This window comes from Neoarius graeffei, chromosome 11 (genome assembly GCF_027579695.1).
Source record: "Neoarius graeffei isolate fNeoGra1 chromosome 11, fNeoGra1.pri, whole genome shotgun sequence".
NCBI classification, from domain to species: Eukaryota; Metazoa; Chordata; class Actinopteri; order Siluriformes; family Ariidae; genus Neoarius; species Neoarius graeffei.
The window spans coordinates 24,485,511-24,503,453 of NC_083579.1; the positions used below are offsets into that span (position 1 = coordinate 24,485,511).

General features: G+C 40.9%; 1 protein-coding gene across 1 annotated transcript in view; it reads right to left on the reverse strand.

Annotated features, from left to right (window-relative positions):
* Positions 1-5,811: 5,811 nt before the first annotated feature.
* Positions 5,812-17,943, reverse strand: part of si:ch211-266o15.1 (zinc finger MYM-type protein 4) — a 126,226-nt gene continuing 114,094 nt past the window's right edge. The window contains exons 26-28 of the mRNA XM_060933642.1: positions 16,481-16,732; positions 15,590-15,713; positions 5,812-6,285 (exon numbers count right to left, since the gene is read on the reverse strand). Of these exons, the coding sequence (XP_060789625.1) occupies positions 6,081-6,285; positions 15,590-15,713; positions 16,481-16,732 (581 nt within the window). The 3' untranslated portion in view covers positions 5,812-6,080. The remainder of the gene's footprint in view (positions 6,286-15,589; positions 15,714-16,480; positions 16,733-17,943) is intronic.

Here is a 17,943-nt window from a genome sequence, read left to right on the forward strand (position 1 = left end):
GGAGTTCGAGCTTTGAACAATTTTAATATCCTCTGATGAAAACCCTTATAGTAAATATCACAATCACATTAAATTGCCACTATAAATTGCCAGATTGTTCAGTTAAATATGATCCACATAAGCAACAAAATAATCAAGCTAGCAAATTTAAACAACTCACAATTACATAGGTCTAAAAAGTACAATTACTGCTTAAATAGGAGACCTATAAATGTGCTTGATCAGGGGTGAATTTTGAAACACTGATTACCATTACCATTTCATTACCAAGAGGTCAGGTTTCTAAAATGAGTGCATCTGTTTTGTCACCATGAGAAGAGTTGTTAGGACACAGATTCCATCTCCATGTGTGGCTCTGCCCCCTGTGTGTGCTGTGAAGACACCCCAGCATTATCCTGCCCAACACTAGCAGCCAACTCTGCATGCTGGCAAGAAATTTGCCATGCTTGCTCGTCATGACACTCCCTCTCTGTTTCTGATTGGTCCTCGCAGAAAAGCCCTTGAAGGACTTCGTGTTCCAGCTCTTCCCAGTGGTCCCATTCATGATCCGAATCGGACAGGTCAGAGTCCCAGTCACTGTCTCCAACTGTGGAGGCTTGAACAAAGTCTGCTCTGGAGCCACTGTCCTCAGAATCAGAGTCCTTTGAGTAATATACAGAATGTCCTTCTGCAACCAGCAGGTGACATTCAGGGGCAGCCAGGTACACAAAACTGTCGGTGGAAAGGAAATCACACTCATCAGGATAAGGGCCTGGTTTTGGAATGGAGGTAGGGAGTAAGGACTCATTTCCAGTTGGGATGGATGCACCTTCCTGATGTGGAATGTTGTTCTTAGTTTTGGGAGGTGGCAGAACAGAGACTGCGAGATAGACAAAGCTGTCAGTTGCAACAAAAGGATCCAAATCACCACTATCCAGTAAAGTGCCTCTGACATCATGTTTTGAAGGAGTCAGTGGCAAAAGCACATCAGTCTTTGATGTATTCACAGTGCTACAGATCTCTTGCCCCAGACATCCATTGTCCATGGTTTTGGAATTATTTTGTATGTTTAAGCCTTTGGTTTGAACTTTTTTCAAATTAATGACTTTGCTTAAATCTGTGGTGTCAAGTGTCTGCTTTTTCTCCAGAGTTGACCTTTTATGGTCAGTCATTTCTGGGTTGGAAGTTCCAGTCACTCTGGCAATAGCTTGTTCATTGTTGCCTTTATGAGGTAAAGCCACACTTACCAAGTCTAATTCACACACAGATCTGTCACCCTCAGAATTAATATCTTCTTTACTGGTCTGGCTGGTACTAGACATAAAAACCCCACTGGAGTCTGAGTCCAACGTTAGATTGGAATCTGGTGATTCAGTTTGCCCATCCTTATTTCTCAGTGGAGCATCATCAGTACAAAGGTCCAATATGGTTGGAATGCTAGCTTGATTATGATGTCTCACTGGTTGTGTGACAATAACATTGTTTTTGTTTTCTTTTAGCTGTGAATCAGACTGTGACTGAAGTAGGTCAGTGAGCTCTGAATCTATAGAGTCCTCTCTACATATTCTTTCAAGCTCCAGCAAATCTTCAGCTCCTAATTCTGAACTTGTACCAGAAGGGGCCTGGGAGCCACCAAAACCTGCTGGGGGATGCAAGAGTGGCCAGCGCCTCAAAGAGCCTAAATTCTGGGAATCTGAGTCTTTCCATGTTTCATCCCAAAGCGAGTTGACCATCTCAAGCACAGCCTCCCAATTCTCAACCTCACATTCAGAAGGGATGTTTTCATCAACACTTTCCTCAGGTTTCTCTTGAAGAGATGACATTTTACCTGGGACCTCCACTATTTGTAGCTCATTTTTAGTTGATCCAGCTTTACGTTCTTCTATTTCTCGCAAGATCTTCCAGTCCTGCAAGTTACAATCCTTCAGTTCATTTTTTAACATAGATTTACTCAGATGCCCCTCCACTTTTCCTTGGTGCTCAGGAAAGGGGGAAAGTCGGGGTGTTGGCTTTTTATCGGATACACTCCGAATGAGCAGAGAGGGCAATGGAGGAAGAATGGGAAGGTTGTGTACTGCCCCACCTTGTCTCACCGTCCTCCTCCTACCAATCAGCCTCCGTGGCCAGGTAGACTCCATTGAAGTTTTGCAGACTGTTGGACCTTTAGTGATCACAGAGCTCAAAAGAGGTGCAGTGTCGTGTTCAGGCTCTGGTGTGGTGGGTTGCTGCTCGTTGATGGGCTCAATGGGCTTGGGTTTAAAAGTCTCAAATTGTGGCTGCTCTTTTATGACACTCTCATGTCCGCTCATCTCCTGCTGTCTCTCAATTCCCCCTTGTATATCTTGGCCACACATGAGTGCAGTCACTGATAGTTCTGAAAGAGGAGGTCTTGGTGAGGAGGGCTGGGTAGGCAAAGACTGTCTGTGGAATTGCTGACTGTAGGGAAGGGGAGAAGGGGAGAAAAAGACCGATGGAGTGTGTGTGCCAGTTGAAAAGGGGGATCCAGAGAATGGGGAGATCTGTGGAGAGGTTATGCTGCTTGGGAAGAAGGCTACACCTGGATTTAAGTAGTTCTTTTCTCCTGGTGAAAGCTCCAAAGGCTCAGGAAACTTCGGAGGTGTAAGGACCTTCCAAGAGTGCCGACAGAGGCTGTCCTTCTTACCATTGTCTGGGTGGTGATGCCTCTTGTTAATGGATCCACCAGGTGCTGAAGAACATGACACACTTGGGGAAGCTGACCTAACAAACCCTCCTGGTGATCTCAGTTCATCATTAGCCAATTTCAGTGAGTCAAAAATGAACCTCTCGTCCAGTCTTCTTCCACCAGTTAGAAGCACAGAAGATCTGGTGTCAAACATGTCACCACCCAAGGAGCCATTACTGGAGAAATCAGTCTCACGACCTCTCCTTGACCCCAGAGTGCTGTGTGCTGAGCTATGGTCAATTTGCTCGTTGATGCACATTGTGTCATAAATGGAGCGTTGAGGGATGTATCCATCTTCATTGTAGCCTTCCCTGTCATTTTTCTTGGAGCAACAAGGGCTCTGACGCAGGCAACCTGGTCGACTCAGTGTTTTGCCCATTGTAGAAAAAAATGTAAACAATTCCAAAATGTTTCCACAAGGGGAAAAAAAAGTGTTTATGGTTTAAAATTGTAAAGTTGCAGATTCTGTGCAAGTCATTTTCACTACTTCAAAAAAAAAAAGAAATCCATAAACACTCTACATTATGGATATTGCAGTAATTAAAAGCAGAAGTGCAACTTCTTCAGTTAGACAGAAACAAGTGCAGAACCACATCTTAGGAAATCAATATAAAAATAGCTGAATACCTCTCTTCTCCGAAAGATGTACATATTCACCAGCTGCTTTAGTCAGCAAACAGATCTGATCTTTGTGACTCGTGCACCATACGTTCACAGTACTACATTTAGTTATTCGAATTTTAAAAATAAATATGTAACAAAACTGAAAAACTCACTGCTGATCCAAAACTGGCAAAATTGGAGTCTCTGCCTACTTTGCTTCTTCATAGTGGCAATCATTTCCATCACTTCCATGAGTGGGGATGAGGTATCCTCATCCAGAAATCATAGCATCACTGCCAAGGACAGATGGACAGCCCCAGTTTCTCATGCTTCTCTGGTCCACGTGTGAAAACTGTCCAGGAAATGCAGGTATAATCCACATTCAAGAATGAGAATACGGTCTTCAGAATATCACCCCATTTTATAGAGAAACACTGACGGCCTCTTATTTCAACACCAACGTCAGCTCTCTCTCTCTCTCTCTCTAGCTCCCTCCTCATACACACTCTCACTCTGATTCTCAATCACTGATTCCCCTCCCCCAAGTTCTGATGCTGCTTCAGGGCTTTTGTAATTAATCAGGACTTTTTTTTTTTGCCTCTCACTTCTTCCACCTTATTTTGGTCATTCATCTCAACGTGGATTTGATCTGTAAAATGATTCAGTTACTCCAATTGTACAAGGGAAAATGACAGCTTTATCAATCATAACCTTTACCTTATTGACTGTGTAAAATGTTTAACCGATTAAGATCTTTCTAATGGGAGCAAGTGTGTTCCTGTCCTTGATAAAATCAACTATTTAATGCTGTCAGGAAAAAAAAATAAATAAATAAGGGCCTCCTTTTCTTAGTTGGCTTTTGTTGCATTCCTACTCCACACCCACACTCTCCAAAGCTCTCAACTGACAACTCTTGCCCTGCGCGCACACCCACACACACTTCTGCTGAACAGAAACGTGATTAGGTTATGAGTTATTCCATGGTGTTTCAGTATATCATGACAGGTCAGAAATACAAAAATACATACATCACTAAATAACTGAGCATCTTTGCAGATACAAGAGACAAAAAAAACCTGTCCAAGGTATTTGAAGATTCTTGCCGGACTTTATAAGGTAAAAAAAAAAGTAAATAAAAAATATCGTTATTAAGAGCAGCAAGTTTTCAGACTTTTAATACTGAAATAAATGACTGACTGCATTCTTACCACTTTTGCTGCTCATGTCTCAAAACCAGCAGAATCCAGCACAGCGCTCAAGCAAAAGCTCTCCACTCGGTTACCATGGAAGCAAATGACAGTTGGCCTTACATCGTAGGCAGGCACTGGATGTATCTGTGCAAATATCTGCATAATCTTGTGGATAAACATTGCAGAACTAATTTGGCCTCTCATGACCATGTGGACCTTGCTGCTTCAAACGAAAAGTATACACACAACACATTTAACCTTTTGGCTCAAGTTGTGCAAAAAAGGTCAGGAACCCTGGCAAATCTTACAAACTATGGTGTTATGTGTGATGTGAATATTCTGTAGAACTGTTCAAGCTCAGGATAGTGCCAAGCAAATCTTCAAAGCCAGAACCTAACATATGTAAAGTTGAAAATGAAAAATCTACTTATTTTTGCAATTGTGGATTTGATAGTGTCTGAATGCTGTTTTTGAGCATAGTAGTAGTTCAGAGAAAAATGGTAGTTTGGTTCACCCCCTCAAAAAAACAAAACAAAACCCCACCCCAACCAACCCACATCAGGTGTGGAAGTTTCATTTAATGAATTTGGCTAATGACCAAAAAGTACTGCTCTTCACCTTGATATAACACACACCTAATGGATGAACCTTGTGCGTACATTTTGCAAACCTGCACGCACATAGGCGATGTGTGGAATTGCACAATTGATCGGTTTGGAAGACACTCTTCTATGTGAGAACAGGCCTTTGTTTATGATCCCTTCTTCCAAAAGAACTCAAAATCTGTCTTGAGTATTTGGACCAAGTATGAAAACGCCATTAATAATTTGTTCAGATTGGGTCAAAGAACCACACATACAGCTGCTTCATTCATTATTTAGAAATGTTATGAAATGTATTCCTTTGTATGGTCTCTCTCTGTTCTCTCATCCCCTCAATGTGAACTCACACTGTACTTTAAATTAGATCATGCTAAACAGCTGGATGCTTTAAATGCACTGAACTGGTGACCATGTATGGATTGCATCAACACACACTGAGCTTAAAGGCATCTGTGAAGAGCTCATATGATGCTCATATAAAATTATGGGTAAAATATTCTACAACCTGGCACAATTAATCAGATTTCAGTTCACATTTGGCTGCAGTAAAGGCTTAACTTACCCGCTATTTGGAATGAATTACAGAATACAGTAATCCCATGTGTGATCATGTTTTGCCATTTTTTTTTTATAATACAATCTTTTCCACAACACACTTTTTTCCACGTGGTCTGCACTGAAGAGTCTAACGTGAACTGACCAGCTTCAGAATCAAAGTCCAATAAACCAAAAATTATATATGTAATATTTTACTAGTAATATTTTACTTGAGCATGCATTTGTAACATCATTGTAATATCATGACTTCTACTAATAAAAAGAATAAAAGCGACTGAATTGATCCATGAATGTTAAGCTCTGTCACTCTGCATCCTCCAGAACCCACGCGGTATGTAGGTGTTCGATTAGTCACATTTCACCCTGTTCATCATTTCTTAAAGCTCTGACAACACTAAGAGCTTAAGAACAGCAGCGTCCCCATGATGTCAGTTTTCAGGGTATTTACGAGGTGTCTTCATCTGACGAGCTTGGCTGCTGCTGCTTAGGTTCCAGATGGAGGTCCCGAACAGCAAGGATGCGTGATAGCATGCTGTCCAAAATGGTGCCATTCAGAGACTGGGTTGAATACCACACAGAGCTGCCGGGGTGGCAAGAACTCTCAGGCTGCAGGTAGAAAACATCTGGACGTTCCTTCACAGAGTCTGGACTGTGGGTCAAAGAAAGCAACAGAAATATGCTTATATATCTGCTTTTTTAATACATTACTTTCCTACACGGTTCGAGAAATGTTACAGACAGGGGCATGGTATCACTGGAGGCAACAGTCCAATCAGAACAGAAACACAGCTCTTAAAGACATGGCAACAAAAGCAGCCTGTTTAATCCTAAGAGGTTGGAAAATTGTCATGCGAAAATTTATTACAAATGTTATAACCTGACTTCAGGGGAAAATTAAATATAATATAAAAGAATAAAACGATAATAATGAGGGCTACAGGACGTTTAATGTAGTGTTGTAATTGTCACACTGCTCGTCCTACACTTAATTCTAGCTTATGATGGCATAGATGGGAGATGAGTTCATACCTTTTGTACCTTAATCTCATTCTCAAGCCTTTTCCTTCTTTCAGTGCGTCTTTGTAACACCAGCTGTGTATAAATGATGAATACTGGTGTCATGCTATGACAACCATAATCATAATTTTGATACATGAGAATCAGCTGTAGTCTTAAATGATTTTTCACCAAACTGTACATGGATGGAGCTAGAAAAACGATGTCTCTCATTTTCAATAATCCAGACACTGAATAAAAATAACACATTCAACATACACTTAACAGTGCAGAGGAGTTTTAGACAGCCTTTGGTAGATGTGAAGAGAGATTGATTTTGACAAAGGAAGGGAAGGGGTGTGTGTGTGTGTGTGTGTGTGTGTGTAAAACAGCATTTGATCTAGCACATCCTATTCTTTTACATCTCATGCACCAACACTGAATTGTGTGTACGACTTAATTGGGCCACAAAATACTTAGTCAAGGTCATGAAATCAAAACGTGTGTACAGGATGTATTTTGTGCAAAGCTCCATACTTAAGAGAATATGGTGAGGCATCGACCTGATTTTTGATGGCTTTTGCGACTGTACGATATCCATGTGAACGTGCACCACCACAGGGAACCCGATCGTCAATACAAGGCAACATCTCAAACGCATGACCACCAGACAACGAAATTTGTATCTTTATTTACATAAGACAGATGAGTTTTTAATCCAGCACTTATTTTTAATTTGCTTTTTAAAAAATAACATGGGATTATTTACTAACAGGTTTTACACTCCTCGGGAGCTCCATTTTTAGGCAGTGCCATGTACAGTACTGTACAAGTCTTAGGCATCCTATTCTTTTTCTCCTTCACAAAAACTTTATAGATTTCTGTTTTATGACTTCTACATTATCAAGTCAGTACAAAAGCATTTTAGAATCGAAACATGCGTTTTCCAGCACAAAATTAAATGTTACAGGGGAAAAAAAAAGTATCTGAGCAGCATATTACATAAAAGAGCACTTTTCAGATTAAAAAAAAGAAAACAGAATGAAGGCTACTGGGTTTTGCTGTAAAATTAAGATGTATGACAGTCAGAGTGTCCAGAAGAACTGTGGCTGGTTCTGCAAGGTGCTCAGTAAAACCTACAGCTCATTTCCTTATAAAACTGCATTCATTGTACCGGAGACTAAAAAAAAAAAAAAAAAACCCTAAAGAAGAAAAGAAAATGGCAGAGCATGTTGCTGAACTAACTGAGGACGAAATAAAAACTCGACTCGAAAACAAAATCCCCCCCCCCAAAAAAAAGTAAAAAAGGGCAACAAAATATGGAATGAAAGTATTTGATGGTAAGAATGTATATTTTTTATTTTTCAAGAATTACTATGAAAGCATTTTTCACAAATTGCAACTGTCATTTCTCTGGTTTATTGACATTCTAAGCGGAAATGATTTTGTCGGACGTTTTGTATAAAGTTTTTATTTATTGAATTTGCAAAAAATAAAAAAAAGACTTTCTGAAAATCCAGGGAAGGTGGATAGAATAAAACAGTTATTCCACTAATCTTGTCGTACATGGCTTTTAGCCAACTCGCAGTGCATATACGATTTAATTTTGTGGAATAACAGTAAAAAAATTTTTTTTTTTTAAATTAAATTAAAAAAAATAAATAAATAAATAAATAAATAAATAAATCACACACACACACACGGGCGGCACAGTGGTGTAGTGGTTAGTGCTGTCGCCTCACAGCAAGAAGGTCCGGGTTCGAGCCCCATGGCCGGCGAGAGCCTTTCTGTGTGGAGTTTGCATGTTCTCCCCGTGTCTGTGTGGGTTTCCTCCGGGTGCTCCGTTTCCCCCCCCCCACAGTCCAAAGACATGCAGGTTAGGTTAACTGGTGACTCTAAATTGACCGTAGGTGTGAATGAGAGTGTGAATGGTTGTCTGTGACTATGTGTCAGCCCTGTGATGACCTGGCGACTTGTCCAGGGTGTACCCCGCCTCTCGCCCATAGTCAGCTGGGATAGGCTCCAGCTTGCCTGCGACCCTGTAGAGCAGGATAAAGTGGCTAGAGATAATGAGATGAGATCTCACACACACATACATACACACATTTATACAGTGCTCAGTGTAAAATGAGTACACCCCCTTTGAAAAGTAACATTTTAAACAATATCTCAATAAACGCAAACAATTTCCAAAATGTTGACAAGACAAAGTTTAATATAACATCTGTTTAACTTATAACGTGAAAGTAAGGTTAATAATATAAACTTAGATTACACATTTTTCAGTTTTACTCAAATTAGGGTGGTGCAAAAATGAGTACACCTCACAACAAAAACTACTACATCTAGTACTTTGTATAGCCTCCATGATTTTTAATGACAGCACCAAGTCTTCTAGGCATGGAATGAACAAGTTGGCGACATTTTGCAACATCAATCTTTTTCCATTCTTCAACAAAGACCTCTTTTAGTGACTGGATGCTGGATGGAGAGCAATGCTCAACTTGTCTCTTCAGAATTCCCCAAGGAAAATAATTTCTTTGCACCACAAAGGTGAAGGCTACAAGATGATCAGCAAAGCTTTACTTATCAGTCAGAATACTGTCGCAAAAGTGGTACAAAAATTTAAGAAAGATGGAACTGCAACCATCTCACAGAGACGTCCAGGTCGTCCATGGAAGTTAACACCTCGACAGGAGCATCTTCTGATGAGAAGGGTTGAAGAAAATCAGCATGCAAGTTCACTGCAGTTATCTAAAGAAGTAGAAAGCCAAACTGGGGTGACTATTTCCCTTGACACAATACGGCGTACACTGCAGAGGAATAGCACGCATGGATGCTGTCCACAAAAGAAGCCTCTCCTAAAGCCCAGGCACAAAAAAAGCCCACCTAGAGTTTGCCAGGGCCCATGCTGACAAAGATGAAGACTACTGGGACTCTATACTCTGGAGTGATGAGACCAAGATAAATGTTTTTGGACCTGATGGCTTCAAAACTGTATGGCGTTGCAAAGGTGAGGAATACAAAGAAAAATGCATGGTGTCTACAGTGAAACATGGTGGTGGCAGTGTCCTTATGTGGGGCTGCATGAGTGCTGCTGGTGTCGGGGAGATGCATTTCATTGACGGCATCATGAATTCACAGATGTATTGCTCTATACTGAAAAAGAAGATGCTACCATCACTCCGTGCCCTTGGTCGTCGTGCACTTTTCCAACATGACTAAACACACATCTAAGGCCACTGTTGGATTTCTGAAGAAGAACAGGGTGAAAGTGATTCAGTGGCCAAATATGTCTCCTGATCTGAACCCAATCGAACATCTATGGGGAATTCTGAAGAGATAAGTTGAGCATCACTCTCCATCCAGCATCCAGTCACTAAAAGAGGACATTGTTGAAGAATGGAAAAAGATTGAGGTTGCAAAATGTCGCCAACTTGTTCATTCCATGCCTAGAAGACTTGGTGCTGTCATTAAAAATCATGGAGGCCATACAGAGTACTAGATGTAGTAGTTTTTGTTGTGGGGTGTACTCATTTTTGCACCACCCTAATTTGAGTAAAACTGAAAGGCGTAAAATAAGTTTACATTATTAACCTTACTTTCACGTTATAAGTTAAACAGATGTTATATTAAACTTTGTCTTGTCAACATTTTGGAAATTGTTTGCGTTCATTGATATTGTTTAAAATGTTACTTTTCAAAGGGGGTGTACTCATTTACGCTGAGCTCCATCCATCTATACGTGTAATTTTTTCTTATACATCTTCACAACATGTTTGTGGAAGTGTATCATGGCATGAACAAAGGAGATTTCTGAGGACCTCAGAAAAAGCATTGTTGATGCTCATCAGGCTGGAAAACGTTACAAAACCATCTCTAAAGAGTTTGGACTCCACCAATCCACAGTCAGACAGATTGTGGACAAATGGAGGAAATTCAAGACCATTGTTACCCTCCCCAGGAGTGGTTAACCAAAGATCACTCCAAGAGCAAGGCGTGTAATAGTCAGCAAGGTCACAAAGGACCCCAGGGTAACTTCTAAGCAACTGAAGGCCTCTCTCACATTGGCTAATGTTAAATGTTCATGAGTCCACCATCAGGAGAACACTGAACAACAATGGTGTGCATGGCAGGGTTGCAAGGAGAAAGCCACTGCTCTCCAAAAAGAACATTGCTGCTCGTCTGCAGTTTGCTAAAGATCATATGGACAAGCCAGAAGGCTCCTGGAAAAATGTTTTGTGGAGGGATGAGACCAAAATAAAACTTTGGTTTAAATGAGAAGTGTTATGTTTGGAGAAAGGAAAACACTGCATTCCAGCATAAGAACCTTATCCCATCTGTGAAACATGGTGGTGGTAGTATCATAGTTTGGGCCTGTTTTGCTGCATCTGGGCCAGGACGGCTTGCCATCATTGATGGAACAATGAATTCTGAATTATACCAGCGAATTCTAAAGGAAAATGTCAGGACATCTGTCCATGAACTGAATCTCAAGAGAAGGTGGTTCATGCAGCAAGACAATGACCCTAAGCACACAAGCCATTCTACCAAAGAATGGTGAAAGAAGAATAAAGTTAAATGTTTTGGAATGGCCAAGTCAAAGTCCTGACCTTAATCCAATCGAAATGTTGTGGAAGGACCTGAAGCGAGCAGTTCAAGTGAGGAAACACACCAACATCCCAGAATTGAAGCTGTTCTGTATGGAGGAATGGGCTAAAATTCCTCCAAGTCGGTGTGCAGGACTGATCAACAGTTACCGCAAACGTTTAGTTGCAGTTATTGCTGCACAAGGGAGTCCCACCAGATACTGAAAGCAAAGGTTCACATACTTTTGCCACTCACAGATATGTAATATTGGATCATTTTCCTCAATAAATAAATGACCAAGTATAATATTTTTGTCTCATTTGTTTAACTGGGTTCTCTTTATTTACTTTTAGGACTGTGTGAAAATCTGTTGTTTTAGGTCATATTTATGCAGAAATATAGACAATTCTAAAGGGTTCACAAACTTTCAAGCACCACTCTGTGTGTGTGTGTGTGTGTGGGGGGGGGGGTTCCCCTAAAGCATCATAGTGTAGCAGCCCCACTACGCTTAATTCATTGACCGATGTGGTTAGTGACATGCCGTTACCCATTAAACTGTCGCCGCAACACTTACAATTTAGGCTCAATTCAATAAATCAAACTGTCAAATTTAAAACGCGCGCGTGCGTGTGTGTGTGTATCAGGGCTTTACATTAGCACCTGCCCATCCGCCAAATGCGGGTAAAATTCGGCTTTGGCGGGTAATAACTTAAGTCCCACTAGCCACTTTGGCAGGTGGTTTATTCTGTGGTATGACAATATATTTTAATTGTAGTTTTCTCTGAAGGCATCTGATATAATAAACGCATTGCAGTGTAATATTACGCGCCTACAACTCCCAGGAGCACCTGCATAAACATTCTGACAACATGTTAGAATTGTTCAGAACGTTCGTTAACATCTCCGATAAAAATCAGTGATACAGTAACCTGCAGCTAATGAACGAAGCAACAAAGATGCTGACGACTGACAAGCGCACTATGTGGCGGCACATAGCTGGAGTTTCAAACCCTGCTGCTCAGGGAAAAAGGGGCAGAGATGAGCAGGGCCTGAGCAGCATTTTAAAATCACCGAGGTCTGTGATGCGCAAAGCACGCGCCGAAACATGTTCGCCATATTTAAATGAGAGGGGTGAATTACACATCACACAAGAGATCTATTCCTGAAATTACTTTTAATGGTGTTTGAACTGAATATCATCAGTTTTGAAGAAAAAAAAAAAATCATGTATATGTGGCAAGAGTAAGAATAATTTAAGCTTGTTTAATGGTTTGATCTGGCCCAAGCAATGAGGACAAAAGATACCCTAACCATGTAGCCTATGGAACTAAGATACATTAACAACCTGGCATCCGTTACACCTACACACACAAAAAACATTCTGGGGAAAAAAAAAAAAATCAGGATACACCACCATGTTTTAGGCAAAGTTATCCAAGTCAAACACAAGTTGAAACTTTCCACTCTATTGCTTTGGCTTATCGAATGATTTATTTTTAAAATCACAAACAAGGCAGGCTACAACTGCGCTGCTGCACATGTAGTACGGCGTAAACCTGAAAAGTAAACCCGATCTGCTCAGAGAGTCATACGAGCTCCTCTTGAGCTCCTCTTTAGCCTCTTTCAAGATATTGAATATAGGGTTTTGATGACGCATCCTATATGGAAAGCCACTAGAGGCAAAACATGGCCACGTTCACATTACACCACAGGTTCCTGAATGTGGTCCTGGAATGCACCATTTTCCCCTGGTTCAGCTATAATCAGCTAATTAACTAATTATACAACAGTTCAGTAATATACAGACTCACTAATTTGATTGGCTGAGCAGCGTTCCATTAGTGCCTATGTTTAGTATAACCGAACTGGGACGTTACCCCTTTTCAACCCACAGAGAATGGATTCTGTTCTTGTTCGAAGAATCCTGAATGGAATTGGTTCAAGAACCTGTTCCCTGTTGGTCGAAAAGGCGTACCTACTCATTCGTAAGTTTTTTTTTTTGGTAGGCTGTAGCCACAATGTCATCATGTTGTCAGAATCAGTGTAACGCACCTCTCATAACCCGGGATGGAACAGTACCGTCGTGTGTGTATTATTTACCAGCTGGGGGGGGGGGGGGTCCGTATTGTGAAATACCGTGACCGAGGTCTTGAAAATACTGACCAAGGCCTCTGGGCCAAGGTCACGGTATTTCACGATACGGACCGACCTTAAGCTGGGAAATAATATATTTATTTTTTCATCTCATTATCTCTAGCCGCTTTATCCTGTTCTACAGGGTCGCAGGCAAGCTTGAGCCTATCCCAGCTGACTACGAAGTTCGAAAATGTAAATTTAACAGCTTCATGAAAGTGCACTGATGGTTACCATGGAAACCCTGTGTCTCCTGCACTGCGTTCCTCCCCCAAGTCGCACGTGTGCTCATTCGCTTTTATGTTCTTGGTCTCAGAGCCGCACGCACCAAACAGAGACAGAATCAACGTTTAACGTCATTAACAATGCATTTTTTACGGAGACGTTTTAATGTTATTCTTTACTTTTTTATCCAGTTGAATATTTAGGGTACAAATGTATTTTCAGCTCTTAAAAATGACCGAGGTCCGGACCGTGGGGGCCTCAGAGCTGGCTGCGGCCATGGAGATGAACAAGACACTAATAGGAAGATAAGACAGTTCAATGACAAATGGAAGTTCGGATGAGATTGGCTAGTTCATAACAAAACCGAAAATACCCTGTACTGCAAAGACTGTAGAAAGTCTGGCAAAGACAGGCACCAGTAATTTTAAACTCGAAACTATAAAGGACCATGAAAAGTCAAATGCACACATCGGTAGCATAACATCAAAACCGGCGAAGACGGCTGGTTCACTACAGGACAGCATTGCTTTCAAGTCCCTGGCTGTCATGAAGTCGGCTGAGCTGGAGAGGATGGAGCTGCTGTTTAGAAACGTTCACGCGATTGGAAAGAAGTTGATCCCGCCCCAGCTATCAACTTATGGCCTGCTGGAAGCCGCAGGTCACGAAGACCATTTTTCATGGACCATTCAGACTCATCTGATGATGAATGTAAGGAGGACATTTAATGTCTCTCTCTATACATGTTCACACACACTATTAATAGATAATACATATTCAACCACATAATAATACTTGATAATACTTGCATATCAAAACATCAAATGTTTTTCAATGATAAATGTTTTGAATTGGACTTTTAATATTAGAATCAGTTCAGTTGTACTGAATGTTTATATATTATACGATATTTCATATTATAAGGGGCTTGAATTTGAGTTCAATAAATAGAATACTCTGTTTATATTTTTGTCTGAATTGGTTGCATGTTTTGATATAGGGAGCTACCTTAACAGCACTGAATACTTGATACTTGTGCTACTGTAGAGATACATTATACGCTGCCATTCATAATTAAATCTAGATCTTCCGAACTTTAACGCATCATGGTGAAGAAAAAACTTCGATTTCCTGGCAACAAAATTGTGGCTAGTGAAAAGGCTGAATGGCTAGCGACTCGAGAAAACCACCAGCCACAGTGGCCGGTGAGCAAAAAAGTTAATGCAAAGCCCTAGTGTGCATCTATGTGTAGACATACGTATGTGTCTGTGTGCACACACCCGCATGTGTGTAATGTGTAATACACACACACACTAATTAATATTAATATATATATATATATATATATATATATATATATATATATATAGCTAGCATCGCGATGACAGTTTAACCCTTTGGTGACTGACCCCTTGAAAATCGTTCCTCCAGGAACGATGACGTTTCAGTTGTCAAGACAATGGAAAAACTAAAATACAAAACAGAAAGGTACGTCACAATGCTCTTGTGCACAAAACAAAATGCTCTTGTATTTTAGTTTTTCCGTTGTCTTGACAACTGAAACGTCATCGTTCCTGGAGGAACGATTTAAGGGGTCAGTCACCAAAGGGTTAATGGGAAGCAGCGTGTCACTAACTGCATTGCTCAATAAATGTTATTTATATATTACACACAAAAAAAATATAAAAACTTTAAATTTGCCAGTTTGATTTGTTGAACCGAGTGTAATTAAGACACCCATGTTTTTACTCTTTGCGCTCAACTCCCAAAGAAATCTCCAAGTAGTGCTTGAGGTCTGCATATCGGAGATGCAGATGAACTGATTAAACAAGTGGAATGAAGGCCTGCAGCCACACTGGCCCTTTATGGACAAAACTGAAGACCCCTGTATTACTGACTAAAGCAATGGGGGAAGCAAATGAGCAGGAGCCAGTGAGGATATCGGTCTGCACATGTGCAGCTGTGGAAAAGTGACCATTACTGAGCGAATACTAATCATCACTATGTCTCACCATTTAGAGAGGTAGAACTCATATAGTCTGACAGGACAGTGTAAAGGGTCCTCTGTGTTCTCAGGCATCTCACCATACTCTACATTCTCCTCTGTATCTTCCCGCTTCCGTTTACCAAGTACAACTGGAACACATACAAAGCAAATGTGCATAAGCTGGAACTGATCAACACAGGTTCAAACATGGATGACAGACAATAAATAATGAATGTATGATAACATTAGGTGCTTTCAGACTGGAGGAACTTTTTCATAGTTCTTAGAACTGTCGGAGGAAGTTCCCCCTTTTCTGTGTCTGTTCACACTGCAGAAACTGAGAACGATCGTAGTTGTTAGAACACCAACCAAAGAACCTTTATTAGCTCCGAATTCAGGGTAAGTACTCTTCCAGCACAACAGGAACAATGATTGATGTAAGAGTATAGTGATTAATTCAGACATAAGTGTACATTGATTGGTCAAACACGAGCCAGTGCAGTACCAGCAACCACCATTTTTAAGAATCTGTGTAAAACAGACACGTAAATAACAGCTCTTAATGTTAGTGTGTGTTTGGGGGTGGTGGACAAATGGACAGTCAAGTCCAGGCTTTATTGATCCTATACGCGATGGAGGAAATACAGCATGATTTTGACATGTAGTGAAATATAAAAATCTTCGCTAGCATTTCCTGCTAATGTCACACTGATAAGCCAGTTTAGATCACTTCAGCATTCCCACTAGCAGTGCGAATGCAAACAGAAAAAAAGCCCTTGAAATTATGTAGATTTTAGGGAGCGCCCCAGTGGGTAGTTCCTCTCAGGTCCTCTAGAACTGTTTCGTCTGAAAGCGCCTAATGTTAACAAGCAGGAACAGGTCCTCAAAACCTCAGATCTGCTGCACCCTTCCTCACCTCGCTTCTCCTTGTCGCCTTCATCTTTTCCAGCAAATCTAAACCTGAGGTAGGAGGATTTGCCATGCTTGGTGCTCCTCGAGCAGTGGGTGATGGTGGAAAAGGAAAGATGCTGATGCTGCTCCATAGTTTTCAGGTTGAGATATTTGACCCCAAAAAAGATCAGCGTGTTGAGCAGCACAAAGGGAGATAAAGCACCCAACTGTTTACAGTCCCACAGGAAATTCTCCTCGATGCGGGACTGCAAGAAACCTGCAGAAACACACCAGACCAAGCAGCATCATTTGGCTTGGAGCCCAGGCCATTTAGTCTTATAACGCATGGAATTATAATTGACTCATCTCCCATTTCCAATAAGCACTTCAAGTAAATCAAGTGACTGCTGTATTGGGCTGCACGCCTTCCAACTTAGTGTATGTAATGCCTCTAAGCCCCACTTTTTTCCTTGTACAAAGCAACAATTATGTTGACTGATCATGTGTTTTCGAACCATAGCTGATCCAAAAGGCGATAAATTGCTGGAAAATCGATAAGATTAGCCGATTTTCTCATAATCTGCCGAGACTCATCCGGAAGATCCCGAAGGGGTGTGTGACGTCACACATGTAACAATTCAGGTATCAATTTCATTCATGTGTGCAGCAGTGTTTAGACCAGTCTTGATATGGAATCACGCTTTAGAGAGAATTCTGATAGTGATTGGGATTCTTATGTCAGCTGAAGGGGCAGATGATTATCGAGGACATTCTGGAGTAAATGGTTATCTTTTCAAGCCCCCAAGACGTGCCAGTTCACGACAATCTTCCTCTGTAGTGCGCATGAGATGGAGGGAGAGAGAGATGTGCAGAACATGGTGGTTACCTTTCATCATGTTTTCCTGAACAAAACTAAAAACTAATTGTATCTTGCAATATTGCAAGCTGAGAGCATTTAACACGTTTCAGTTAATAATTAATGATTGTGCGCGTGCATTTTTCTTCCTGTTAAAGTGCATCAGCTATGATAAGATCGGATGTCGCGAGCGTGTAAATGTTGCGTATGATCCCGCGTCTGGTGCATTGTGCGTGTGTGTGTGAGAGAGAGATAATAGGAGAATTGACAAACTGTCCAAATGTCAGATCAAAGGTCATTTATTAAATAAATGGGTTTCTTTTTGCTCCAGTAATTCCCATGTGGTCGTTCTGAACACTTGATGAATCAGATTTATTCTTAGTAGGTGACAAGAAATCTGCCCGCTTCGTTTGCACTAACCTCACCCACTGTCACTTTAGATTTGTACTTTTTCTTGGAAATTTGTGAACTGAATGTCCTGTTGCATAGGAATTAGAACATCCAAACACAACGCAGTGCTTTCCCATCGTTATTTTTGTAAGATTCCAATATCATCATCCAATTATAGCGAGTAAACAAGTACGGAGTCAGATGAACTGAAATGACCCAGATAACCGGAGTTCAACGTGTGA